We start from the raw sequence: 27,930 nt of genomic DNA, 5'->3' as shown, positions 1-27,930 counted from the left end.
CAAAAGTTTAAGACCATGATGGAGGAAATACGAACCAAAACCAAAAATGGAATAGATGAAGTGACTAAAGAAAACTTGATCCAAAAAGGTCGAGATGACGCGATTCAAACGTTCAACAATTTGTTTAAAAAAGGATCTTAAAGATTTTTTTCCATGGATTCGCTTTCGAATCTAAAAAAGGTAATGTGAAAACTGATTTAGGATTTTTTGTCTGCGTATTCTAAAAAGATGTTTTTCTTTAAAATACAAGACCCGGATAAAAGAGATGAAATTGTGAAAGAAGTTAATGAGAGAAGAAAGAGGATTTATCAAGACAGCATTAACAACAACATTTCAGAGTCAAATTTTCAAGCTAATGCGAGCAAGCTGTTTAGACCGCTTATCAAAAGCAACGAAAAGATCGTTAAAAGCAATAAAAAATTTGTATCCAAAATGCCTTTTGAAGTGAATAAAGTTGAAGATAAAATGTTCATTGGTAAAATGGAGGTTGAAATGGATGGAGATGACATTATTGTTGGCGATGAAAGGTATGAAAGAACAAAAGGTCTTTGGGAGCTCATGACTAAATTTGAAATACCGAGCGAGTATACGGATGAAGATTTGCAAAATTATGAAAAAATTTTAATGGACAGTGATGCTATAAGATCTGATACGCAGCCGAATAAACCGAAAGCTTCAAGAAGACTAAAGTATCAGAAACTTATTGCTCCTATTTGGGAAAAAATGATGCGCATTAAAAAAGGGGAAAAAGGTCGTGGAGTGATCATTCTTCCTAGCGATCCAAATGCATTGGTGGAAAAGCTTGAATTGAGTATTGCTTCCTGGCATGCTGGGAATACGGGATCGAGAAATGTAGCTGTGAGCATTTGCGATGAGCTGTTGAGACAAGGAGAGATTAATAAAGTGGAATACAAATCGTAAATGAAGACGATTGATAAAATTATTTAGTTTTCATGCATCAAGGGATTTAAAAAGAAAATGTTGAAAAAGAAAATGCTTATATGCAATAATCGTAGATATGTGAAAAAGAACGTTGTTGGAGGAGGTGGTATTCTAGACTTGATTAAAAATTTCATCAAAAGAGCAGCTGCTTCAAGTATGTCAAAAGCAACAATGAATATGTTAAAAAATGCTGCATCAAGCAAAATTGGGCAAGAAGCGATTACAGCTGCAAAATCTGCTGGCACAGAGTTAGCTCTTTCTGCCATTTCTGCTGCTAAAGATGTGGCTGTTGATAAAGGTAAAAAGACCATTGAGAAATTTAAAGACTGGTTCATCCATTCAAACTAGGAAAATGTCGAAACAGAATGCGATTCGAATCCAAGACCTGGTGAAGATGGGAAGAGGCATGAAAATCGCTTAATGTCTTGTGATGACTGTGAAATGAATTAAAAAATCGTAGATTTTCCACGGATCCAAAAAGGATCTAAAAAAATTTTTCTTTCTATAAAATGATAATTACTGATCAATTAAGAGTGAGTGATAAACCAGAGTATGACAATGGCATTGAAAAAGTGGATTTTTTTGAGTACCTTCCAACCAATCTTGATTTAAATTCTTCAGGCACGATAACTTTTGAGATTGACTGTCAATCCATTAAAACACTACCATCAGAGGCTTACATTCTTATTGAAGGAGTGTTGAAAAAGAGTGGAACCTTTTATGAAGCCACAGACAAGATCGCCTTGGTGAATAATGCTTTGATGTATTTGTTTAACGACGTGACTTATGACTTATCTGGAGAGCAAGTGGAAAGAGTTATTTATCCAGGTCATGCCACTACCATTCTTGGAATGGTGAAATACCCTTACGGATTTCAGATTACAGATGGTTTGAAGCAAATGTGGTTCATGGACACATCAAATCTTGTTGAAAATGAAGGATTTAAAGTTAGACGAGACCATTTGTTTGCAGACACTACATCCGTTGGCGCTTTTTCGGTCAGGATACCTTTAAGACACATTTTTGGTTTTTGTGAAACCTATGACAAAGTTGTTTATGGGTTCAGACACACCATCACCTTTACAAAGAAAGAATGTGATGACGCAATTTACAGAGCGGAGAGCGCCAGTATAGGAATGATTGATCTTAAAAAATTCAGGCTTTATATGCCACGCGCTGAATTGAGTGTTTCGAGAAATGCTGAATTCATGAGTTTATTAGCTCAATAGATACCTATCGAAGTACCTTATAAATCAAACAAATGCGAAAGACAGCTTATTCCTGCTGGCCAAACAGAATTTACCTGGTCGCTTGGAAGAATCACCGACAAAAGCGTTCCATTGTTTATTTTGTTTGGACTTCAGACGAACAGACCCTCTAGTCAAACTGTTAATCCGTCTATATTTGACCATTGTGATATTAGCAATTTTTACGTGACCGTCAATGGAATAAAGTATCCAAATTGTAATTACGACTTGAATTTTGGAGAAAAGAAAGTGGTCATGGCTTATGCAGATACGTTTTCTTTTGATGAAAAATATTACGGCACAAACGAACTTGTTTGTCAATCTAGGTTGTCCTTGTTTCAATATATAAAATTGTATCCCTTGTTCTTTGTTGATATCAGCAAGCAAAAAGAAAGAGTGGCTTCAGAAACAGCTGAATTGGTGATCAACCTTAAATTTCGAACTTCAACTGTTGCAAATACCGTTATCTTTGCTGTGGTGATCTCTGATAAAATGCTTAGTTTTGTTTCAAATGGAACTCACATGACTGCTGTTTATTAAGATCCTTCGTGAAAGTAGAAAAAATTTGAATTAGCTTTAAAAAAATCTTGGCGGAAATAAAATGAGATATACAACATCGTATTTGAAAAATTTGCTGAATGAAAACGGTATCACTAAAACGGCTGACGATTTATTAACGTTGATGATGCTTGCGGTTGAAAATAACTTGATCAGTAAAGACAAGATTTTAGAAAGAGCAAAAGAAAAAAGAATACGTCGTGAACCGAAAGAAAAGAAACCTACTGATCCAAAATATGAAAGGCTTTGTTTTATTAAGAAAAATCCTCTCGCTATAAGATTGACCAACGTTGAAACAGGCGAGGTGACTGAATACAAGTCTCTTTATAAAGCGGAGAAAGGAACTGGTCATGGATGGAGATATTTATGGCGTCGAGATGGAAAGGTGGACAATGGAATCAAGATTGAATTTTTAAATTCTGGAAACTTGAAAAAAAAATTGAATGAAGCTTAAAAAAATTTCTTTTCTTTATAAAATGATATATACAACATCGTATTTTAAAAATTTGCTGAATGAAAATGGTGTTACCAAAACGGCTGACGATTTATTAGGCCTGATGATGCTTGCGGCTTAAAATAACTTGATCAGCAAAGATGAGATTTTAGAATACAAGCCAGTAGGAAGAATACATGAGCCAAGAGATCCAAAATGGGACTGGCTTCGTGGCCAAATTTTGGCCAACTGTGTGGCCAAATTTTATTTTCACGGTATAAATTTCGATAAAAGATTGATATTTTAATATTTTTTTCACAGCATTTATTGATTGAATAAAACGTCGGTAACGTATTATAAGAACCGCTGTGGCCATGGCAGGAATCTATATAGCCAAAATTCGTAAATTACGGCAGAAAAATTTAAATTTTTAGGGATATTCCTTAAGCAAAAAAAACCAAAACTAACGTGGCTGCCGTTAAATTAAAACTATATTGCCACAATGGCCACCCCTTAGATCCGCGCCTGAATTGTAACAGATCTGCAACAAATTTTCCTATTTGATTTATTTGAAATCTTGGTTTGTATTAGAGCCGAGTTTTCAACGTGGAACGTTCTTGATATATTTACTTTTAGTAAAAAAGTATTCGAATAATTACACTTAATACTTGAAAATTCTAGTTCCCTTATCACAAATTGGTTTCATAAAACAAATTGATAATGCACTTTATTTCCTCTGTAACTATTTTATTGTGTTGCTAAGACAAAGTATATTTTTTCCTTACTTCCCAATTTCCATGCCTTCCCTTCATTGCTGGTCACAGGATCTCCCTATTTGGTATTATTAAAAGCCTTTACTTCTAGTACTCCATCTTCGAATAACTTAATCAAGGATTGTCATTGCACAATTTTTGAAAAAAGTCTTAGTGATGGAAAAAAGTGAGTTATGTGTCTTCATTCCAGTGTTGATGCGCTAAAACATATTAGCTAGTTAAGTATATTTACCAAAAAATATATTTGAGTTAACTGTTTTTAATTAAAAATATATATATATCTAAAAAGCCTGGTTATGAGTTTATAGACAAGGTTGCTGTATTTGTTGAGTGATTCATCTGCTGCAATTACTTCCACTTAAATGTATTAATATGTACTACATAAAAAATTTTTTTTTGCTCAATATCTCATAATAGAACTGATAAATAGCGGAAACTTTCTCGCCTCCACTTTTGTTCCGCAACTATTGACAGCCGCCTCCAAAAAATTTATTTGCCCGCAGATTACTCTGGTTTCCTTCTCCATTCACATCTTAATTGGAGCCACAAGAATTTTTTTAGGCCGCGGCCTATCGTGAGGCAGCAGACACTGGCGGCCACTGTCAGACAATATTTTGGAGGCAAGATGATTTATAGACGGCCTCCATTTGCTTCAGCCTCCCAACTAGCGGCAACCGCCAAACTAGTGGCGGAATTTTTTCCTACTACCGCTAGAAGATTTGAAGACAAAGGGAATCGCCAGGTTTGGGAATAGAAGGGAAGGGAATCGCCAGGTTTGTCAATATAAGGAAAAAAAGGAAGCAGGAGTTTTTGATAGACCATAAAATCTTTATCTTGTAAATAATAACCGCTCTCCTCTAAATAGTCATATTCACCAGAAAAATGTCATTTGGAAAATACATGATAACTACTGTTGGAGCATCAAACGAGATGACAGGAAAATTTTACGAAAGTTTATTCCCAATTGAGTATTTTATGAGTAAAAGTTATTATTTGCAATCCTTTTTCAAAGTTAAAGTTTAAATTATTTTTTATAAATCTATAAAAAGTTTGAGACTTTGATCGGATGTTTAAACTATAAAATTATTATCTTAAACATATAATTGACATTTTCTTTTTTTTCATCTTTTAATTTTGTAAAAAATAAAACCTTTCAATATATACCTTAGCATTTCCAAATGAGTTTTAAATCTACTATTCAGAAATACTTCGGAAAGTTAGTTAACTACCTAAAATTTACAAAAACAGAAAAAAAAAAAAAAAATTACAAAAAAAGCTGTAGCTTGCCATAAAAATCTGATGTCAGATTTGAATTCAGTGCATCAAAATCGTGTAAGAACAAGGCTCAAAAATAATAAAATAAATTTTTTGTTGGCCTGTGTTATCTTAGCAAAAGTTAGTTTCACTGCCAGCTTAAAGACGAGATTTAAAGTTTGGGTTTTGTCTTTATATTCCAATTTAAAATAACTAACATTAAATTGAATCATTTTTTTTTTTATATGATTAAAGTTACCAAGAGAATTTTACTTTGTCAAGCAAATCAAGACTTTGTCTAACTAATATTGTGTTTATTTTATCCAAAAGATCAGTTCTTAAATGGGTGTTGATCATTGCAAAACAACTAAAATTTTGTTCAACTTTGACCAGAGAAAATACAGGACTAAAAAAAGATTGAGAAATATCTTAAAGTTCCTTCGAATCAGGACCATCAAGTTTTAAATTCAATTTAGAAAAAAATAGAATTTTCATTCATCCCATTTTGTGGCTCACTACATACAATATTCATTACTTGCTGATGAATTCTTGTGTTTAGTACGACACGTATGCTTTAAAGTTGACCTCCTCCTGAAAGAAGAGATATTAATTATTTATTGCTTTTATCAAACAATAAGTATTGTCTAATCGAACTGATTTTCGAATCATTAAAAGCTTTTCGAACACCTAAAAGATACACAAAATTTTTTCTTTATTATTTTACTTTTTGTGCTTATACCAATAAGATGTTAAATTACTTTCTGTAAATTTGATTTTTGAAAAGAATAAATGGAAGAAATATGGAATACTCTGTGACGATGAAAATTGCCAATGTTAAGTTTGAGTCACTTAACTCAGTGACGTACGCGAACAGTGCAAACTTGCAGAATTTCCCAGCTCTGTGGCATACGAGGGCAGTGCTCTTTTTTGAATATACAAGTATTTCAGCTCCGTTAAAGTCCCGTTTAATGCATTTAGAAACTTATTTATATACTTTTTGGTATATAAAATATTTTGATTTTGGCATATATGATTATTTATTCTATTAATATTTTTTTGTTATAAATATAGATAAGAAGCAATATTCTGTATAGAATAAAAATTGATGCCTTTTTACCCGGAAAGTCGTAAGTTAATCGCGCCTTAAGAGGTTAAATGTTTGTATCATATGGATAAACTTTGCGGTAAGATAAACAGTTTACATATTTATAGTTGTTTAAACTACTTTTCTTTACATTATGCTTCCAATGGTGAGATTGTTTATAGTTGTGTAATACTATTTTAATTTGACCTGTATTTTGTTTGCTACAGTTTTTAACATAGAAAATTCAAAACTTTAAATGAACCTATTTTTTAATTTTCTTTCAGAGAAAAGTATTTGGTGCAAAGAAGAGCACACCATATTATTAAGTTTTTGAATGATGGTGATAATATTTCCAATGAGGCGAATGCATTATCCGGCAACATAAGTATCAATCAACAACAGAACATATTCAAAATTTTTTTTTTGGTCTGCAATGATGAAGGACATTACCACTTATGTTTCAGAATCTGATTACTTTCAAAAAGCAAAGAACAAGAATCTTCAGGTATCAACCATGATAACAAATCATATCAATTCCAAAAGCTAACATAAAAACAGATTGGGATCGATTTGAATCAACTGCCAGAAGTGAACGGTTGTAAACATCTGATTGTACTAAGTAAAATATTTCAGCAAATGGAGTAGAGACTGTAACTCTTTTTGTTAAAACTGCAAAATCTGTGGCAATTATTCTTATATAAAAAAATGTGTTGGTTTGACAGTTTTTAACTTTTAAAATTTAAAAAACTGCACCACACAAAAGTACAGGCCAAATTAAACTGTAAATCTATAAACTGTTTACCTTATCGCCAGATTTATCTAGACGTTACAGCTTATTATTTTAAATTATGAGTGGCTTTGTTTTTCTTCAAAAATTCGAATTACTAATAGCAGTCTTTGAATGTAAAGTTTGTCTTTTTATGGTATATAGTTTGTCTTTAAGAAAAAATGTAAACGTCGGCGAATTTAGTTTGCTTCGTTAAATTTTTAACGTCACTGCATTGGAACATTAGAAAAATTTATGCAGTATTTATATTAAATGGAATCGCTTCTTTATTAATTTTCAAGAAGCAACATTCTTTAAAACTTTTTTGCGACTGCGTGTAATTTATTTAACACTTTTGTATTGAAAAAATAACACGCGGTCGCTAAGACATTTTTATATGGAGAATAAAAACCTCACGATAATTGTAAAAGTTTAATGAGATTTTTTCCGTGGAGTGGTAAAAATCTCATCTTACGCCGGAAATTTAAACAAACAAAAAAAATCTCCATAATATATTATTTTGTTCGACTAAAACGCATTTTCCATTTTCACTTTTGTTGTAAAGAATAAACGCTATTGGAAAAAAAACTCAATTTTCGTAAAAATCTTGAAAAAATTCAATTCCTACCGTCATCAAAATAAATTAATTTTTCTAAAATTTTTAATGATTATCTAAGGATATTGCATTGTTCAAGAACTTTTAACAATTATGATTAAAATTAGGAATTCAATGTTACAGTTAAAAAATGATTACTTTAATATAGCGGATCAGCGACTTGTCTAAAACATTGATCCAATCAGAAACTGGCAATTTAATTACTTTTCATTAATTTTCGTCGAACTAATTTTTTTAAACGTATTCAACAGGGGCCAATCCTATAAAGCTGAAAATGCGTAATTTATGCAAAAAAACTGGATTTTTCCTTACACAAATTGACTTTGCGTAAGAAAAACCCTGTTTTTTTGCGTTAATTACGCATTTTTCAGCTTTATAGGATTGCCCCAGGTCTAGAAAAAAACCACTGACGAAATTGTAGTTGTTTTTTTTATATAGTCAATTTTTTGCAGTTAATATTATAAAAACCAATTTCGGTTTCAAAATTTCAATATTTACACCAAATTAGTTTTTAAATTGCTTTTTAATTAAAAACTGTTTGCTTTTAAATCAATAAGCAATTTAAAGATTGATTTTGTTAATGGAAATTTTGCCCCCTTAGTCTTTATTTCTTCTAACGATAGGAGGCAAAATTTCGCCAGTTGGGAAGCAGAAACCACCTTAGGTGACCTCCAAATCATTTTGGCTTTAAAATATCTAATCAGGGTGGCCACTATTGGCTTCTGCCCTCGAAGCGACGTCCTCCAAAACATTCTAACCCACAAAAATATAGCGGCAGCTGTAAATTGCGAAGTGGAAGCCACTTGATGTGAAACCAGAGCATTCTGCGGGTTAAAAAAATCTTTGGGAGGCGGCCGCTAATGGCTTCCCCTTTGAAAAAAGTTGACATTTCGGCAGAATGTTACTTTGCCCCCGGAAGGTATTATCAACTCTGTCTCATAGACAACATATAGTTTCAATATACTATACTTAGATATAAAAACTCTAGTCAATTGAAATTGTAATAAACCAGATATTAGATAATTGTTTTAATGATGAATTTTTTAAAAAAAGGAAGAGATGTAATTAAAAACAAAAAGTTATTCAAGATAGCGAATACTAGCGATCAGTTGTGTATTTTCAACTTTCAACTTCAGATAAGAGCACTTTACATCGGTTTTGAGATCCATTTTTTTAAACAATTCTTAGGATCAGTTTCCACTCATCCGTTTTGCTATGGGAAAGGGAAAGGGATGGGAAAATTAATCACGTGAGCATGCGCAGTTTGTAATTTAATTTTGAAAATTAATTACTGCGCATGTTTACGTGTTGATTTTCTCATCCCTTTGCATTTCCCATAGTTAAACGGATGAGTGGAAATTGACCGTTAATCAGCATAAACTTCTCTATCATAAAAATCATAAAATTAAGAGGGGTGGGGTGGGGTGGGGTGGGGGTAGAAAGTGTAGTGCACTTTGTTCATTTTCTGACAACATAAATTGTGTTTACTAATGCATATGATTGATTATATGTTAAAAAATCAGGAGTAGGGAGAGGTTTCAATCTGGCAGTCGATTTGGAGAACAGTGATATATTGAAATTACAAGCGATCTATAAGATGTTGAGTAAAAATTCGGGTTATTTTTATCCTGGAAGGAGGCATTGGCACGGTAAAAAAAATACTAAGGCGTACAGTGGTCAGAAATTGTGAAAAATGCGCCGAAACTCCAAAAAACTGAGTTTTTTTAAAATAGTTTGTAAACTGATATAAATTTGTTCGTTATGATTTGAAAAAAAAAAAACTTTTTTGGAGTTACGGCGCATTTTTCAAAATTTCTGACCCTTGTGAGGCAACACATGAAGTTCCTCTCATCATTAAATAAGGTCAAATTTTTTAATTAAATCCTTATCACCGACATCCCTTCTGTTGAAATTTTCTGAGGTTGGATTTCGCGTACAAAATAATGGAGGGTTGATTGCAAATTAAAATTTAAAAATATTGGTTTTTGTATAAAGAACTTTACCTCTGCTAACATTCTTGGTTTTTTTTTAGTAAATATCTGAAATAAAATGAAAAAAAAGTCAGAAAAACAGAAGATTGATAAAGTTTTAAAATCAATTGTTTACTTTAGCATCTTTGTCACATTTTTCTTCATCTTCAAACGAATAGATTTTTCTTCGCGCTAGGTATTAAAAAAAATTCGTAAATAATAGTCCTCTATAATACACTCCGCCTCGAACTGAAAAGTCTAGCATGTCAATAAACATCTTGTGGTGATAACATTTGTCACTTTTTACGTACTTTTAGTTTAATTACACTTGGCTTTTTTGACATTACGAAGCTTAAATTATTTTAAATTACAAAAAAGAGAAGTTATTATATATTTAACTTATAGAAATATTTTCATAAAAACTTAAACCATAAGTTAGAGAAATCATGGAGTTTTCTGAAGAAGAAATAAAAGAAAAGTTAAAACAGCTTGGTTATGTTAATATTCCAAATTACAAGTTAAAAGAATTTATGAAAGGTAATACCTTAGAACTTGACTTTCTTATATATTTTATTTCAAGCATTTTTGTGTGTGATGTATTCATTAAGGTTTGTAATAAAATTTAGGGTTGTTAATATGAATTAAGTTAACAAATGTAATACATTTGTTTAATAATAATTGCTAGGGCAATATTTTAACATTGATATAAAAAAAAGTTAGGAATAGCTTAATAGCATTAGGATTTATTTGTCAAAATATTTGCATTATCTGGTGTACTTTCTATAGATGTTGAAGTATTTTTAGTCAATATTCTTTACATTTGCTATTAGTAATATAACATTATATTATCTATTTTTATAAGTATGGTTTTTATTTTTATTGCTTTTTAATTTAGATTTGCAAATGTTAGTGGAGCAAGAGACATCTTTGTCAATATATGGTATATAATTTTTTTTTTTTAATGAATATTTTTTTTACCTGTAAGTAATCTTTTAAACAGTTAAACAGTTTTTATTCTATGGTATTCTTTAGATTCGTCATCTGACTCTACATCAAGTGAGTATCTGAAAGTTCCCATAAATGATCAATTGCATAGAAACAGACCAAGAGCATTTTCAAAAGAAAAGGTTTGTAGTTTTTCCTTTGTAATTATGTTACAACTGATAATATAGGAAAATCCAAGCTTGACTATTTTATATTCAAACTGTAATATTTTCAAAAAAACATTTTATCTTTGTCCATTTTTAAACCTTTCAGCAGTTTAAATATTAATCTAAGTTTAATATTAAAATATAATAATTTTTTCAGTTTAAATATTAATCAGAGCACTTATTGAAATGGAAATGATAATATGAATAAAGCTAAAAAAGTGTTTCTAATTTTGTTTTTTCCCTTTTTTCATAAAACCCTTAGCACTAAGTGGGCTGGCATTGTTACTCTGCTTTTGCTTTTGAGTTTTTGATCCTTGGTCTTTGAGTTTGGCCTTGAGTGATATTGACCTTAGATTTGTGCTCATAATCTGGTTTTTGCTGTTAAACAATTATCTTTGGAACTTTAACAGTAAATTTAAAATGTTTTCTTACAACTTAAGTAGATTAAATAATAAGTTTAGTAATTACTCAATAAACATTTAACTGATTTAGTATTTATGTTCATTATATTATACTTTTTATTTAATATTATATTTTTTATTTTATATTTAAGCTTTTAAATAAGAAGTTTAAAATTTTAGATGACAGAAAAAATGAAATTTTCAGAGGAAAAAGAAAATTTTTCAAATGGAAGTTTCTTAGAGCAGTCAAGTTCTTCTATGGCTCAATCAATTTCATCTGGCAATCATTCATCTTGCTCATCAATTATAAAAAGAAAAGTTTCAAGGTTAATTTTTGATGATAAATTTGTTTATTCTAAATTGTTTGAAACATATCATTGAATTGTTTTTATAAGTTTAAATTAGTTTATCATAAAGAGTTGATATATTATTTCCTAGTTTATTTATAGTTTGATATTTTTACTATATCAACTTTAATCCTCTTATCAATTTCAGAAATTTAAAATGATAAGTTTGAAATGATGATTGAAAAAGGAGGCTCAGATAAGAGAAAAAAGTTGTCTATAACAATAAAATCTCACAAAGTTTTCAGTTGACTGTGCATGCTCAAATGTAAGCAACACTGAAATTAAGCTCACCCAAAAGTAAATTGATTTTAGGTGAGCAGAAAATAATGAACCGTTTTAAAACTTTAAAGAAGTCTTTTTTTAATTTTATATTTGATTTTTACATTTACCCTTTTCATCATTACTTTTTGTTAAATATTACCTGTATCACTACTATATTTTCAAGATTTTATTGCATCTACCTTTCCTTTGCTTATAATGGTTGTTATCTTTTACACAGGACAAATCTTAATAGCAGTGTTAATTTGCTTTAAACAGTTTAAATATCCTGTATAAATATACTCAAATACAGTAATTAGGCAAGTTATAAAAAAAATGTTTGAGTTTAGTTACATTGGCTTTTAGAAAATTCAGTAAGAATAAAAAAAACAAACCAAGTATGGTAAGATAAATACTTTAAACACTTTGAATAGAAGATTCAACAGAAAATAATTGTGGTTAAAAAAAGAACCCACGAAGGGCTAAATAAAGAGCAGTAAATATTTAATTGAACTGAAATGGTTGGAATTCTTTTTTTTTCTTTTTTTTTTTCTTTTTATTTATTTATTGTTAGAAAAAAGAGTGATGGTGTTAGAGTCTTTGATGAAACTTTAACTGATACTGAAAGTCAGATATCTGATATTACACACATTGAAAATCAAATTCGTCAAATGCCAACTTCTTCAAAGACCAATAGTACTTCCTCTGTTTCAAACAATGCACTACCAGCTTTTATAAAATCATCCAAATCTTACCTTCAGACAAGATGCTACCAAAAGTGTGATCCTGTCAATCGTTATCATCAATTTAAAGAAGAATGGGAGTATAACAAAGTACCAGGAGAGGATAATCATTCTTCTGTAAGATGGAGAGTGAGGGTAATTTATGACACTTGTTAATTTTTTGTTTGTTTGTTATTATAATGGATAATTTCAACATACTTACCTTTTGTCCTTTTTTCTTTTTAACCTCTTCACCAACCTTTGGTTAACTCCCAGTGCTATTTTTATTTTGTTCTGTATTTTTTAAAAAAGTTTCTTAAAATGCTTGAAAGATATATTATAAGATTAAGGAAATTAATCCATTAAGTTTCTACAGTTCAGAATTTAGTGAGGTTTGTTTACAGTTTATAAAACAAACAGCAATAAACTTTAGCAACAATATTCTGATTTTCTAAAAATGAATAAGAATGACATTTAGCTGGTATTATTAAATAAAGTTCTTGTTTTTTAGGAGCAAATGCTAAAAGTTGATGATATTGAAGTAAGTTTAATTTGCATATAATAATATTTAAGGTGCCTCAACTTCTTATGCAGAATATTTTTTTCAATAGTTCTAATAAACCTCTTCCAGTAAATTTTTGTGAAATTAACCAATTATATTATTATCAGTTTTGTTTAACATGTTTTTTCAGAAACCACGACATATTCACACAACAAATAAATATGTTGTGCCCACAGATAAAAAACGTCAAGCTCTGCGATGGCAAATTCGGTCAGCAATGGCCCAAATTCAGTAGAGTGTTGTTGATATAACTACTTAATGTATAATTTATTATTATATAAAAATAGTTGTATAAATAAATTGTATGTTTTTATATATATGTAATAATTTATACAACATATATACAGTGTGTGTGTATCTGTAGTACACATGTATGTATATATTTGTATAAATATATTTATTTATATAAAAGTGTAATTTATTTATATATTTATAATTGATTTTAAATTAGTCATTTTTGTTAAGTAATGAAACTGACTTTTTTTTATTTGTATACTTTTAATTGCATTATAATAAATATTTAACATGATTTATATGACCATTAAATTTACAAAAAAAAGTTTTTTTGTGTTATTCATTTTCTTCAATGTATTAATTAACACTATTTATTCTTTTGTTACTTTATGGGAGTAAAATGCAACAATGTTTATCTTTATTAACTGTTAGTGAGATAAGACATTTACTTCTCCAATGTGTTTGATTTTTGTAGACTATAAAAATATGGGTAAGCAGCGTGGTAAAAGTGACTTCAAAGGAAAAGGTCATTCAAATGTAAGAGACAGAGGGAAGAAAAATAGTTTGGACATAAAGAGTGAAGAAGAGGTAATCATGTTTTCAACAGTTTGTTCGAAGGGTTGCATAAACATTGATCATGCATAAATTTTCCTTCTTGTGAAGGGTAATGAGTAACTGCAGAGATATTTTTTGTTTTAGGAGCAAGACAGAAATTTTCCTAGAAGAAAAATTGAATCAAATGTAGAGAAGTATGATTTGCGTAAGAAGATTTAAGATTTTGATCTGATCAGGCTTTAAAAAAGTGGGTTTTGTATAAAATATTGAGTTTAAAAAGTCTTTTTGTTCTATATTTGTATTCACTTTTGCACTTGTAGCTTTAAGTAGCAGTTCAGAGGATGAAAGCTTAGAAGTAAAAGACTTTGATTACATAAAGAATACTGAAGGTATGATTTTTTAGATTATTTTATATCAATGTTTTTACTAAAAAGTTTCCTTTTTTTCAAAATAACGTTATTTTTAAAGATCTTTAAAAATCTATAAAAATCCAAATCCAAAATATTACTGGTTAAAATACTGGTTGTTTTTGTTGTATTTTATTCTGAGAGTAGCATGTAATTATAGTTATGTTAAATCTTCCACTTTTATTTTGTATAGTTTATTTAAAAGAAAACTTTGTATGAATCTATATGTTTTTTTTTAAGCTGGTTTGCATTCACATTTTAAGTTTAAAGAAGAGAAAGACTGGGGTGATGTTAGCAGTTCTGAATCGGTACATTCAATAATTTTATGGTTGACAATTTCAATCTGATGCTTGTTATTACTTTTTTTTATTGTTTCTGATGTTTGTACTGGATTATTTAACTGTTTTAGTAAAAAATTAATTTTAACTTGACTAATTCATTGTAAAAAACCACTTAATTAATTGTATTTTTTAACTTGCAATGTATATTCATGAGATTTATTTACACATTATCTCGTCAGGTAAATTCCCTTCAGCTGGATGTCAGTAAATTAGCGTTGGAATTGAGCAACATTGGAATATACAAGTTACTTCAGCTGGATAAATTAGTGAGTTATTCACTTTTATGCGTACAGGCATGACTTTTTTCTTGTACTTGTATGAAATGCATGATAAGGTAGTTCGAATTTGTAGAATAATTTAAGGTTGCCTGTTTTCTACTATTAATTTGTAATTTATATACCAATTTTGACTTTTTTAGACGGATTTAGGGGTTTCCCTTGTTAAAGTTTTTTTTTTTTTTTTTTTTTTTTTTTTAACAAGGGCAAATTTGAGGAGAATTGAAATTTCATGTCTTAAAACTTTTAAACACCTTAATTTTTAACAATGGTAAAAAGTATGTTGTTTTAAACTCTCTAGAAAAAAGAATGTCAATATTGTGTTATAAATTTAAAAGAAGATGTTAATGAGCATAGTAACAGAGATTTAAGAGAAAAAACTGAAGATGCTGCTTCTATCAATTGGTGTAATAAAGGCTTTGAGAATTTGAGGGAACGCTTATTATCTCTTCCTAAATGTCACAATATTAGCTCTAGCACCAATCTAAAACAAGATCTGAGGAGTTATAAGAAGGTTGGCACTCAAACTGAAATGTTTTTAAATAAAGTTGACTTGGAAAGTAAGGTCAATAACTCTGTGAAAAATGTAAATATGCAAAACGCTACTTGCAAAGCCCAAATTTTAACATCAGAAATGAAACAAGAAGAAAAAAACATGGTTCCAAAAGAAGTAACAATTGAGGATATTGAATTGGATAAACTTTTGGAGATATCTGAAGCTCACACAGGTTTTTTTTTTTATTTTTTTTTGTCAATGTTTGTGACAGAATGTTGACGTGTTGATACAAACCATAGTTTTATTCTATTTTCATATTAGATTTCCATACCATTAGTGAAGAACAGAATCAAGAGGTATACCTTAGCTGTTTCTGCAGTTGCTTTTTTTCTGTATACACTTTTTTAAAAAAAGTGGTATGCCATGACTTATTTGTATCTTACAAACTGAAAATTTTAAACATGTTTTTTTCATATATTTTTTTAAAATAGCATAAACGGCATGTAGTAAATTTCACATGACAAGTATTTATAGTATTTCTATTTTTAGTTTAATTCTATTTTTTTAATTCAATTTTTATTCTTTCATTTTGTATTATTTTAGGAATTAAGTGGTTGGCTAGATGACTTGCTCGGTAGTTCATAAATGGTTGCTTCAAAATTTTAATTTCAAATAGTCTTTTTTACGGAGGCTTCTTCAGTGCCAATATAGAGAGCGATTAATATACTTGCAATTGATGATGCGATCATGTAATAAACCGATTGCTCATAATCGGCCATTTTGTAATCGTTTTTAATACTGCGTTTCATTTCATGTTTTGCAAACTCAAACTGTAAATAACAACCGATAGTAACAAAAATATGCATCAGGTTATGACTTTGCCCAAAATGATCGAATGTTCCACGGAACCACTTTTCTGGTAATTTTGTAATGTTGGCGACTGCTGTGAGAATAAAGAACAAGACGTGAGCTGCGAATAGCGGGAAACCTGTATTGTCACAATCGGTATCATTGGCGCATGTTTGCAGTCTGTAAAAGTACGGTGCTACATTCCAAAGAAATGATAATACATAGGTTGCAGTGCGTACGATGTATTTTGTTGAACTCCATTTAATTCTTGATAAACAATTTAGAAACGTTGCTAAAATAGAAATAGTGATGCACCCGGTGTTAAAAAGTACTGATGATGTAAAGAACAAACTTCTTGAGGTTAACGGTCGTGTATAATAGAAAAAAGATTGACCAGCACCTACTGCATAAATGGAAATGGACGCATAGTCTAAATAAAAACATCGGTGACGTATTGTTTGAGACATTGAGTTAAATGTGTGTGCGATTGTGCTCATTAAACTAAACGCTATATTTCCAAGTGCATGACAAGCTAAAGGCCATGCGTAACAATTACGAGTATTTAGGTCTCTGCTAAACGTTGTAATAAATACGATCACAAAGAATATTGTAGCTAGAAAATGCGATATTATGTTAAACGATTCGTTGCATTTGAAATTTGTCGCACTTTTCAAACAATCGTAAGTTGACAGATTTGGCCGTCTGTACCCTCGTTCTATATACGGATCATGAAATGTCGAAGGTACTTCATCTCTGTTCAAACAGAATCTGTTATGCGTTGTGTTTTCCATCTTTGTCGTATAGAAAATGATTTTTCAACGAAATTTATTCAGGTGTTTTTAAAATGAAAACAAAGATCTTACCAAAATCTGTTTCGTTGCTTAGGTTACAAGTTTTTTAAATTTTTAGGTTGCTTAGTGACATACTTTCCTATGTCATATTTTAAATAGTTTTTTTTTTTCGTATTGCTGTTCTTCAAAGTTTTTAGTGCTCTTAACTCGGAATGAAATATTTATAATCATAAGGTCTTATTACAAGAAAAAATCTAAGAAATGTTCAAGATATTTAACGCATTAATAAAAGCAGATAAAATATTAAAAAATGAATTTCTTCATAGAATAAAGTATACTGTTTTAAATGATGTATTATGTGTATATATTACTGTTTTAAATGAATAAAGCATACTGTTTTAAATGAAAAATTCAAACTGATTTCTATCTGTTTCAACTTCCTTACAAATTCTGTCTATACCTTTAGTCATAGTCATCGAAATCGACGGCTACTGCTATGATTAATGAATCGACGGCTACTGCTATGATTTCCCTGTGATAAACTGTTTTATGCAATTCCAAAAACAATACTTCAAGCATCACTTTAACCTTTTAGTATACTGTTACTTTCTCTTAGTCAGATACCTCTGCTACCTGTCAAATGCATTTGTTTCAATAAGCCCTGGCTCTAATTTCTTTTAACCGAAAATTCAAAATTCTTTTAGCATTATCAAAACTTTGCTCTAACCCAGACTGATAAAACTTAAATGAAACTCTTTGGTCAATCAAGTTCTTATAAAACCTAACACTCATAATGCAACAAATACTTCATTTAAGTAAACGCAGTATATATGAAAAGATCTTATCTGAAACCTAGATAAACGTTCTTTACTTATAAAAAAAAAAAATCTTTATTATTTGGTCGTTTAATATTTTTGCAGTTGAAATCGATTTATTTACGTAGTCGGCAATTCGACAATTTCTCGGTATTTTTATGATAAAGCGAGAGCTTATTGTTACAGTGGGTCATTACATGTAGAATTAATCATTTGATGAAGGCCACCTCTATTTGCCTTAAAGCTTCAATGAATCATGAATAATACCAAAATATTTAAAAGCACTGGTTACACAAATAAAAAATACTAAATATATTTAAAAGCACTGGTTTTTCCCATAGAAGTTTAGGTCTTGCATTCGAAAGTGCAATTTTAATAAAAGTTGTTTTTGACACATTAGTGTCTTCCGAACTTTAGTCTGTAAATTATAGATAATTCCATAATAAAGCCATCTTCATTTAAAGGCCAAATTTAAATGTAATAATCTTTATTTTTTCACTATGAATCAACTTTGTGCTACTTGTTTAGTTTTCTTGTGAAATGTGAATATTTAAAAGCACATTGGAATTTTTCACTATGAACCAACTTAGTTCTACTTGTTTAGTTTTCTTGTGAAACGTGAATATTTAAAAGCACATTGGAGTTCATTAAATTCGGCGAATTTATGTTATAAGCACAATGGAGTTCTCAAAATTTCGTTCAAGTTTAGCGATACAAGTTTTTCAAATGGGAAAATTTTTCAAATAATTCAAATATTTCGATCGAGTTTCAAAAATTTATTAATTTTTACAAACTTATTAAGTTTATAAATTTATTTAGTAAACCTAATATATCCCATAAAAAATCATCTACAAAATGACAGCGGTACTATGAAATGTTAAAGTAGACTTTTTCTACAGCCTTTTTCAACTCTCCTTTATAAAATAATATTGTTTTCAATCGGTTAGAATGCACCATTTGAATTGGGAATAAAGATCGAGTTTTTCAAGTTATAAACTCCTATACCCGAACCAATTCAAACAACTCTGGCAAATCCGACATCAGAATTGAATTAGACAATTAACTCAGCACTGAATTGGCTCCAAGAAACACAAAGATCTTGGAATGGTGAAGACTGATGGCCATTACTTACCCTCTTCTTGCAAAACTTGCACGGATAGTTCTTTGCATTCCAGCCTCATCATCAGCATCAGAGTTTTTTCTGGATTAGGCGGCGCAGTCACATACAGACGAAAAAACGTCTTTTAAACAATATTAAACAAGCTTTTTTATATCCGAGAGAATATTCACTTGTCAATCTTTAAATTGGCAGTATTGGATTAGTTTAAAAACAAATTAAAAAATAGTAGTTCAAATTTTTTAGATTTATTTTTGTTGCTGTTTCGAAAAGAAAAATTAAAGCTATGAATTTAATTTTATTCTTGTAAGAGTAATGTAAGATTTAAAGTTAGAAAAACTAATTTTTTTTTAACTAGAAAACATAAGAAAAATGATAAAGCTGAAAAATTTGAAATACTTGATAAAGTTAATTTAAAACAAACATCATATAATGTCATAAACTTAAAAATCAATTTTATCGAGTTTTTAGAAACCAAACAAATTTTTTTCTTCAAGTTTTGCGAGTTCAAACAGTTTAAATATTTAATAGTCAAACACTTCAACTTTACTTGAGTTTTTCAAATTTAAAAAGCTTCAAACTTGAACTCACATGTCCCTAGATAATAATTTTAGAGTTTTACACATATTGTGAAAATTTATTTATTTTAATTAAAAATGTGTTTGACGAAAAAGATCAGCACATTTTATTTAAATATTGATACTTACATATGACCTGTTTAATGCTTTCATCTCGGGAGGGGCCTATTGATCCTGTGCGGAGAATATTAGCACTTACGAGGTGTCTTTTTTGATATAATGAGAACCTAACTTCCCAAATACCTGGTAGACTCAATAGAACTAGTCATAGATTTTGGTGTCTGAAATTAAAAAATTGTTTTCCTAATTAGTTACAAACAAAAGTGTTGGCACTAAATGTGATTTTTTTTTCCCTGGTGATTTACATATTCACGAATCAAACGGTATGAAATATAGGAGAATTGATTATGAAAGAAAATTGAATATTGAAGAATTTCCTTCACTTTTAAGGTAATTCAAATTTTCATGGGCTATCATTCGCTAAAGTCAGTAAGTAAAATGAGTTGATTGAATATTTTTTAAACAATACTAAAACATGTAAATAATAATGGTGATATGCTTGAAAGATAAAAGAAGAAAGTTTGATTCTCCCCGTTCTTAATTTTTATTTTCCCCTTACACCTCTAAATGTTTTAAATGCCTAAATAGCCTATCCAGCTGTCACTCAATCGTAATTAGCTTAAAAAACTGTCAGCTTATTTCCTTATTATTGCTAAATTTTGACAACTAAGGGTAAAAAGTGCTTTGAGTATAGGAATGCTTAATTCCATTATTCTTAGCTTTTACAAACAAACAATATAAATTCTGCTACCTAACAAGATTTTATGGCGACATTATGGTTTCAAAAGTGAAATAAAATAATATTGACCTGGAGAATGCTGTTCAGCCATCGATTTGATTTCATCGATTTGAAAAATGATATTAAATTTTAACTCTTAGATGAACAATACGAGAACCGTTTTTTTTTTTTTTCATGTTTTTTTTTTATTTTGCTTTGTTTAATTTCTTCGTCAGTTCCTTCAAATCCCATTTTTGCGTGGTATTTGAAAAGAGGAAGGTAGTTTTTGTCAGAATGATGAAAATAAATATTTAAAATTTTATTTTTAAAAAAATTTAATTAGACCATTTATCGACTTTGTTTTATATTCAGGCAAATATTAACTTTTCTTATTCAACATAAGAGTTTTTTTTTAAAACTTAGATTTACTGACTCAACCATATTACAAAAGGTATCCTTTTTTTTAAGCTTACAAAGTCAAATTAAATTGTTTATAAATTTCTGTCAAGTTGACGCTAACCTTTAAATTAAAATCACAATATAAAGCACAAAAATAAACTTAAAGTATAAAAAACTTGCTAAATGATTTATTAACAAGGAGTACGCGAAACACGTAATGAAAGCAACGTATCATGATAGTATCATACTATCTAATAATAAAATCTCTTTGAGTCGCATAATCGTTTAAGGAGGAGGATGCGGAAACAGTTAATATGTTTTCTATACGGATGAATTCTATTTTGCTTTAAATTTAACCGGGGGTACGACTATTTAACTCATTAATTATTTATGTAACGTGACGAAATACACTTAATAAATGACATTCAAAGTAAACCTATAAACCTTATGCTTTATTCTCGGTCTAAAAATATAGATCTTGATAATTTAGTCATTTTCTGCAATAACCGTTTCAAGATATTTTTTTATGATTTGCCAACTTGAAGTACGATTTTCCCTGCTTTAGATTGATTTGGCGAAAGAAGTTAATATTTACACTAATGTGTCATTTTCGAATGTGTATATAGTATATATCACCAAACAAGTTTATAATTTTTACTCAAACAAGTTTAGTCACAGTAACTTCAAGGAAAAACCCTAATCGTTCCCGATATCCTCATAAAAGCTTTAAAAATAAAAAATAATAGAGAATATTCCAGACGGCTTCTGGCGGTCCTCCTCTCTTTTTGTGTTGCTCATAGTTTTCAAAGAAAAGTTTAAGGCGTTTTATATAAAAGCAACTCTGGGAGTTTCTCCAAAATAGAGTTCCTTAGGTGAACTTCTAAAAAAAGGTATTCAGGGAGTTCTGATTTTTTAAAACAAAAAAAAACAAAAAACAAAAAAAAAAAAAAAACGGTCGAAGCGGTCTAATAAAAACACCAAAATTAGGATAATCTTTACAGATTAAACTCTTATTCAAATTAGAAAATAGTGCTCATTATCAAATGTATGCATTAAGTTAAATAACAAGAGCATTAAAAGTTATTACTATAATTAAGCTTTTGAAAGTTATTATTTGCTGGGACATACGTAAGATTTTTTTTTTTTTTCATATAATATTTTAACTTCAACACCAATATTCGCGAGGAAGTTGTAATGCGCTTGTCAAAATAAAAACGTGAATAACTTGGCCATTAGCTGGCAGCTTCAGGAAGCCTGTTTTACCTGGTTGTAATATACGAGCAGTTTTACGGAGACGCATAATAGAATGGTATAAAAAACGAACTAGTAACAACCTTTGAACTTGTTTGTTCATTTGAGCTAAAAATAAATTCTTTTCAATTGGGTACAATGAACCACAATTTTACCGAGCTGAGAGTATTTGGCGGTGTGGAAAACTTTGTGTCTTCGTTGGTTTGCGCTACTATAATAACTGTGGGTTTTTTGGTAAATACTTACATCGTCTACGTTTTCCTTGCAAGAAATGCAATGAACTCAATATTCGGGAGATTTCTGTTGCATTTGTGTCTTATTGATTTAGGACAATATATCGGTATCACGCCTTACTTTTTCTTGAATTTAAAAAAAGTCCCTCCGTTGAACAAATATTTAGAAAGTTTCCTTTGTAGTGTGACCGATGGCCAATGTGGAATGCTTATTTTTTCAATGGGGAGCTGCATCTTGTTAACATTTTTGTCTATTATGAGATGTGAATCGATTAATAACCGCTCCAAAAGATGGGTCCGTGAAAAGAATGTAACATCAATTTTCACACTGACATGGGTGTTTGGATTGATTAGTTTTATTCCATTCATGCTTTCTTACAAATTGGATCATCGAAGTGGTTTTTGTTTTCGTCGATGGATATTTGAGAAACCTTTTGGAACATTGTATATGAGCGTATTGTACTCATGTGGGTTAATGATTCCACTCTCAGTTATGATAATAGCATGTGTCACAAGCTATGTCAAGCTTTATTCCAAAGACGTAAGAGGGAACGTTGTATTAAGCATGCGCAAGAAAGTAATTATAAGGCTTTGCGCATTAGTTGCTGTATATACAATGGGAAGTTTCCCTTATTCAATTTATTGGTTAATGATTACCACTTCGTTTTTTCAAAACAACTTAGAAGGACAATCCTCAAGGTTAAAAGTTCTTCGTTACATATTAGTACCTGCTCTCCTTAAAACTGTTTTAGTTCCTTTACTTGTTGCTCGCAACAACGGACCTTTTAGAAGTTCTGGCATTAAAGACTGTATTAAATGCTGGAGCTTCAATATAAAAACAAAACAAAAAAGTTCGACGACGTTGCTCGAAAGCAGCTGTTAAAAACGGCGTACATAACTTTTGTGTTTTCTAAATTGATGCTCATTCTTTAGTGTAAGGTATGAGCATAAATTTAGATTGTTCATTTGTAACGCTAATTTAAAACGTCAACTGTAATTTATCCACTCATCTCTCAACCACCTGTTACTTTCAACTATTTTTATTGTTGTTTCTTTTTAGAAATTGCTGTCTGTAAACCTGTGTATATTATTTATATACACGTGCATGCGTATATTATTTATATATGCATTTATGTGTACAGGGTGCGACGCCAAAATTCCGACAAATTACCATTTTTTTTTATATTTATTAATGCAAAAACGAAAAGATTTACAAAATTTATTTTAACAACTTGTTTTTAAGTCATAAAGAACACATTTAGCAGCTTTGGAAAGTATTTATTTTACTTTTATTATATCAAACTTATAGCAGAGGTCCTCCTTGATAATACGACGCATAGTTTTTTCACTCACACCGTCAACCAACAACAACTTTTGAAACAACTGCCCTGGATCCTCAAAAATTAGGTCCTGGGTCCGTTAAATGACGTCATGTATCCTGACATCGTATTCCTTCAAGTGAGTTTTCTTGGCTGGTGTTGCAGAACCCTTATAGGACTCCTTTGACTTATTGTACTTTGAGAACACATTGCAGACTGATCTCAGGTACCCGAAGAACCGAATGATTTCTGTTGCCGAGCGTCCAGAGCGAACACTTTTGATAATTGCGGCTCTTCGGTAATACTCTGCACTTGGTTTCAACATCGCAACTGTTTTGAGTTTATAACTATTTAATGCATTCGTAGACGCTATTTGGACCCAAATTTCGACCTCTACATGTGGTATAGAACGGCGTAAATTTCAAATTGAGTCATTTCAGATTTTGGTACTGCACCCTGTATATATGTATAGTTCTGGCAGTTCTGTTGAAACCCCAATTGTTAAAAGTAAGAGGTTAAAAATTCTGATCAATCATCTTTATAATTAACTTAATGCTTTAGAGAGGGGACATTTAATTAAACTGTCATGATATTGGAGAATTTTTCTTTAAAACTTATAACTCCCCTTGATTCTTTATCAGTGTATAGTCATAGGTGTAAAGAAGCTCTTTCTCAGCATGTTGCTGTTATGAGGAAGGAAAACAAAAGATATTATTAGCGTAAGTTTGTTATTTTTTTTTTAGACAACCAGAACACATGGTGGATACACCTGTACGAAAAGTAAAACAGTAAAGCAATTAAAATTTAAATCATCGAGATTATTGCAAGAACAATTAGAAACTATGTTAACATTAATAAAATGACAATTATCAATTTGTAATTTTCACTAAAATGTTGTAACTATTTAATGGTTTTTGTTCAATGTTAAAGCACCAAACAAACATGTAAAAAAAAAAAAAAATCCTTTTCACCCAGGAATATCACCTGATTTAAGAAATACCTGTTTACACTAGAATAACACCTGATTTAAGAAACACCTGTGGGTATATAGAAAAAGAAGGATTAAAAAAATCTTGCAGAGGCTTTGGGTGCAAATTTCAAGAGAAAGATAGAGTGAGTATCTTTATATATATATATATATATATATAGCTAGGAGCTTGCATATGTTATTGTTTGTTTTTTTTATTAAAGATTACGCTAATTTAAAGAGTTGGACGTTTACGAGCTTACCATTAAACGAACCTTTAGTTACCCACTAAAATAAAAGATGTTCATAATCTTTACACCAGAGCAATTCCATAAGAAAAATTAAAAAAAAAAATAGATATGGATGTGGAGGATTTTATGTGCAAAAGCAATCGCAATTTCAAAAAAATTAATTTAAAAAAACTTAAAACTGACTTGGACTTCAACATTTAAAAACAGCAAAAAACTGACAAAGTTGATGATTATTGTGCAGATAAAGAAAATTCAATTAAATGTAGGTTGTTTCAATAACTGGCTCATAAATATGAAATATAAGATTCATGGTGTTCTTCGCTCTCATCTTTAACACAATAGGTTTAAGGCACTGAACACACCACCTTTCAGATCAACACCTGACTACTCATGAAGTTTAAGGCCAGTCTCCGTAAATTTCGGGTTTGTTTCGTTTCTCTGAGGGTGACGTAAAATTCTGCCGTTCAGATCCCGCGGGATTTTTTGAAACGTTTATAATAAAGCGGTGACTGAAAAAGTCCGACAAGAAAGTTTTCTAATTTTTTGAGTATATATCATGAGTTCATAAGATGTTATGAATTAGTATATAATATAATGATTTATAAAAAGCCACATTATTTATTATTCAAATCTTGAATACTTATTACTTGCAATAGATTTTTTAAATTGGATGTAAATTGTGTTAGTGTATTTTACAAAATTAGTGCTCAATGTTCAGAATAGAACATAGAAAATAGAAAGTGCTCAATGCTATTAAAGAACAAGAAAATAGAAAGACTTCTTGACGATTCTGAAAAGAGAAACTGGCAGCGTGTATATATATATATATATATATATATATATATATATATATATATATATATATATATATATAATGTCTAAACAATATCTAGATAATCTAGATAATATCTAAACAAACAAAAAATTAATAAATCAATTCACTGGATGATTATTGTTAAAACAAAATGAATAAAAAATTATGATAAATTAAATAATGATAATCAATACAAATCAAATTCTATTTAACAAAAATTTATTACTTGAATTTAACTATTACTCGCAAAGGTTTTTTCAATTCATTTTGATGTATATAAACATTCGACAATTACCATATTCTTTAAAATTATTTAGCTGCTTTTAATAAATTTATGTAAATTACTTGTTAATTCAACTAATGTCCATGCATTTGTTGTCATTGATTTATAATGTATTTCGAATAATAATAATTTTACTACAAAAGAATTTAATAAATTGATATCTATTTCCTCCAAACAAATCGGTTAAATTCTTTTTGTCAACAGTCTACTACAGACTACTGCTGATTTTATTAATTTATTTATTTTCAATCTATATCTTTTTCTTTCTTGCAACATTTTCATTCTCGTTAAATAAACATTTTTTTTTTCTTCATCTTCTCCAGTTTTATTTATCTTTACTATACAAATTAAACATGCTATTAGTCAAATTTCAATGTGTTGTATTTAAGCAGGATCCATCTTCCTATAGTAAAGTAAATCACATTTCTATATAATTATAAAATATACTTGTAAATAATTTTTTTTTAGTTGTATAGTAAGCATTGTAAAATAGTAATTGATTTCTTTGACCAGGAAGCTCCATCAACTACATTAAAAAAATTTTAAAAAAATCATGAAAAGTACACAAAAGAGACTATGCTGTCAAAATATATTTGGTAACTAAAAGAAAAAAATATTAACTTTAAATTAAACTGATCTATTCTAAAAACTGCGCCTACCTATAATAACATATCTCAAAAATGTATATTTTGTTAACAAAAAAAGTTTGAAATTATTACTTATTTAGATCTAGAAAATTTACTAAATAAAAAAAACTGAGCTTATTTCCAAATGCAGACATGAAAATAAGTACTTTTTAAAAAATTATAAAAACAAATGAGCAAACTTATTAACCAAATTTATTTAATTCTAAATACCAATTAAAAATAATAAATTTATATATATATATATATAAATATATATATATATATATATACATACATATATATATATATATATATATATATATATATATATATATATATATATATATATATATGTATATATATATATAAATATATATCTGTGTGTGTATATACATATATATATGTGTATATATATGTATGTATGTATGTATGTATGTATGTATGTATGTATGTATGTATGTATGTATGTATGTATGTATGTATGTATGTATGTATGTATGTATGTATGTATGTATGTATGTATGTATGTATGTATGTATGTATGTATGTTTGTATGTAGGTAGGTAGGTAGGTAGGTAGGTAGGTAGGTAGGTAGGTAGGTAGGTAGGTATGTATGTATGTATGTATGTATGTATGTATGTATGTATGTATGTATGTATGTATGTATGTATGTATGTATGTATGTATGTATGTATGTATGTATGTATGTATGTATGTATGTATGTATGTATGTATGTATGTATGTATGTATGTATATTTATATGTATACAGGGTGTTAACTAGCCTGATGGCACCGCGTATAACGCGGAATTCCCAGTTTTTCAAAATTTCCCAAAAGTACATAAAATCATTTAAAAAAAACGACCTTTAAATAACATTTTAAGTGCTACGCAAGAAACGTAGAAATACTTAGTAAACGAAGAAAATAATTTAGTTGATCGAAAACATTTACTTTCTTTACAAAAGAAAAAGCGTAGCAAATCATTCAATTCAAAGCCATTTAAAAAGCGTAGCAATTTATTCAAAAATAAAGAAAATGCGTTATTTTTTAATTGACGTCAGTTGTTCTTTAGATTTTTCATTTCGCTTGTTTTTTTATTTGTATTTTTTTGTTTTAGACTTTTTATTTTCACTAAAAAATTTTTAAAAGAATTAGAAAGAATTTTGTATTTACAGCCATATACGGTTATTGTAAATAATCGTTTAAACTAAAAAACTTTTGCAATGAACGACCTTTTTTTTTTTTTTTTACTCGTCAGCCGAAAGAAAATTCCCAATATTATGATAGCGCTGTATAAATTTTATTCCTGGGTGACACACTGGTATATATAATGACTACACGCTCTATTTTGTTTATTACGAATAACTTCCACCGACAGAAACCATTTTGTTTATGCGGTCATCAAAAAGCCTTTCAAAACAAAATCGCTTAATATTACCGAGTTCTCGACACTGTGTGTGTCGTTG

General features: G+C 29.4%; 4 protein-coding genes across 4 annotated transcripts; 3 read left to right on the top strand and 1 right to left on the bottom strand.

Annotated features, from left to right (window-relative positions):
• The first annotated feature begins 9,865 nt into the window (after positions 1-9,865).
• Positions 9,866-13,358, top strand: LOC149890185 (centriolar and ciliogenesis-associated protein HYLS1-like). The gene is made up of 7 exons (XM_090085910.1): positions 9,866-10,180; positions 10,539-10,583; positions 10,676-10,770; positions 11,376-11,521; positions 12,375-12,678; positions 13,034-13,063; positions 13,215-13,358. Exons 1-7 carry the CDS (start codon positions 10,090-10,092, stop codon positions 13,317-13,319), a joined length of 816 nt encoding a protein of 271 aa, XP_089942036.1. The 5' UTR covers positions 9,866-10,089; the 3' UTR covers positions 13,320-13,358.
• Positions 13,359-13,679: 321 nt separating this feature from the next.
• Positions 13,680-17,442, top strand: LOC149890184 (uncharacterized). Its single transcript, XM_090085909.1, has 8 exons — positions 13,680-13,906; positions 14,018-14,078; positions 14,194-14,262; positions 14,521-14,588; positions 14,801-14,887; positions 15,198-15,624; positions 15,714-15,748; positions 15,996-17,442. Exons 1-8 carry the CDS (start codon positions 13,775-13,777, stop codon positions 16,035-16,037), a joined length of 921 nt encoding a protein of 306 aa, XP_089942035.1. The 5' UTR covers positions 13,680-13,774; the 3' UTR covers positions 16,038-17,442.
• Positions 15,994-17,032, bottom strand: LOC145182659 (membrane progestin receptor gamma-B-like). The gene has a single exon (XM_080057846.2). The coding sequence runs from the start codon at positions 17,030-17,032 to the stop codon at positions 16,061-16,063; it is 972 nt and encodes a 323-aa protein (XP_079913972.2). The 3' UTR covers positions 15,994-16,060.
• Positions 17,443-21,695: 4,253 nt separating the features above from the next.
• On the top strand, positions 21,696-24,423 carry LOC149890183 (uncharacterized). The gene has a single exon (XM_090086367.1). It carries the CDS (start codon positions 22,109-22,111, stop codon positions 23,084-23,086), a length of 978 nt encoding a protein of 325 aa, XP_089942493.1. The 5' UTR covers positions 21,696-22,108; the 3' UTR covers positions 23,087-24,423.
• Positions 24,424-27,930: the final 3,507 nt, after the last annotated feature.

This window comes from Hydra viridissima, unplaced genomic scaffold, assembly GCF_058129835.1.
Source record: "Hydra viridissima isolate aposymbiotic clone 2 unplaced genomic scaffold, HvirCarnegie_v1 scaffold_4, whole genome shotgun sequence".
Lineage (NCBI taxonomy): Eukaryota > Metazoa > Cnidaria > Hydrozoa > Anthoathecata > Hydridae > Hydra > Hydra viridissima.
Note: the sequence above shows the minus strand (reverse complement) of the source record. Positions and strands in the feature narration are given on the sequence as shown.

What these genes read in the sequence shown, in the direction of transcription:
- LOC149890185 (XM_090085910.1), top strand. Translation starts at nt 10,090, where the DNA reads ATGGAGTTTTCTGAAGAAGAAATAAAAGAAAAGTTAAAACAGCTTGGT. An exon ending in GACATCTTTGTCAATATATG is followed by an intron (nt 10,584 to 10,675) that starts GTATATAATTTT and finishes GGTATTCTTTAG; the next exon opens with ATTCGTCATCTGACTCTACA. An exon ending in ATAAAAAGAAAAGTTTCAAG is followed by an intron (nt 11,522 to 12,374) that starts GTTAATTTTTGA and finishes ATTTATTGTTAG; the next exon opens with AAAAAAGAGTGATGGTGTTA.
- LOC149890184 (XM_090085909.1), top strand. Translation starts at nt 13,775, where the DNA reads ATGTGTTTGATTTTTGTAGACTATAAAAATATGGGTAAGCAGCGTGGT. An exon ending in TACTTCAGCTGGATAAATTA is followed by an intron (nt 14,888 to 15,197) that starts GTGAGTTATTCA and finishes TAAACTCTCTAG; the next exon opens with AAAAAAGAATGTCAATATTG. An exon ending in GTGAAGAACAGAATCAAGAG is followed by an intron (nt 15,749 to 15,995) that starts GTATACCTTAGC and finishes GTATTATTTTAG; the next exon opens with GAATTAAGTGGTTGGCTAGA.
- LOC145182659 (XM_080057846.2), bottom strand. Translation starts at nt 17,032, where the DNA reads ATGGAAAACACAACGCATAACAGATTCTGTTTGAACAGAGATGAAGTA.
- LOC149890183 (XM_090086367.1), top strand. Translation starts at nt 22,109, where the DNA reads ATGAACCACAATTTTACCGAGCTGAGAGTATTTGGCGGTGTGGAAAAC.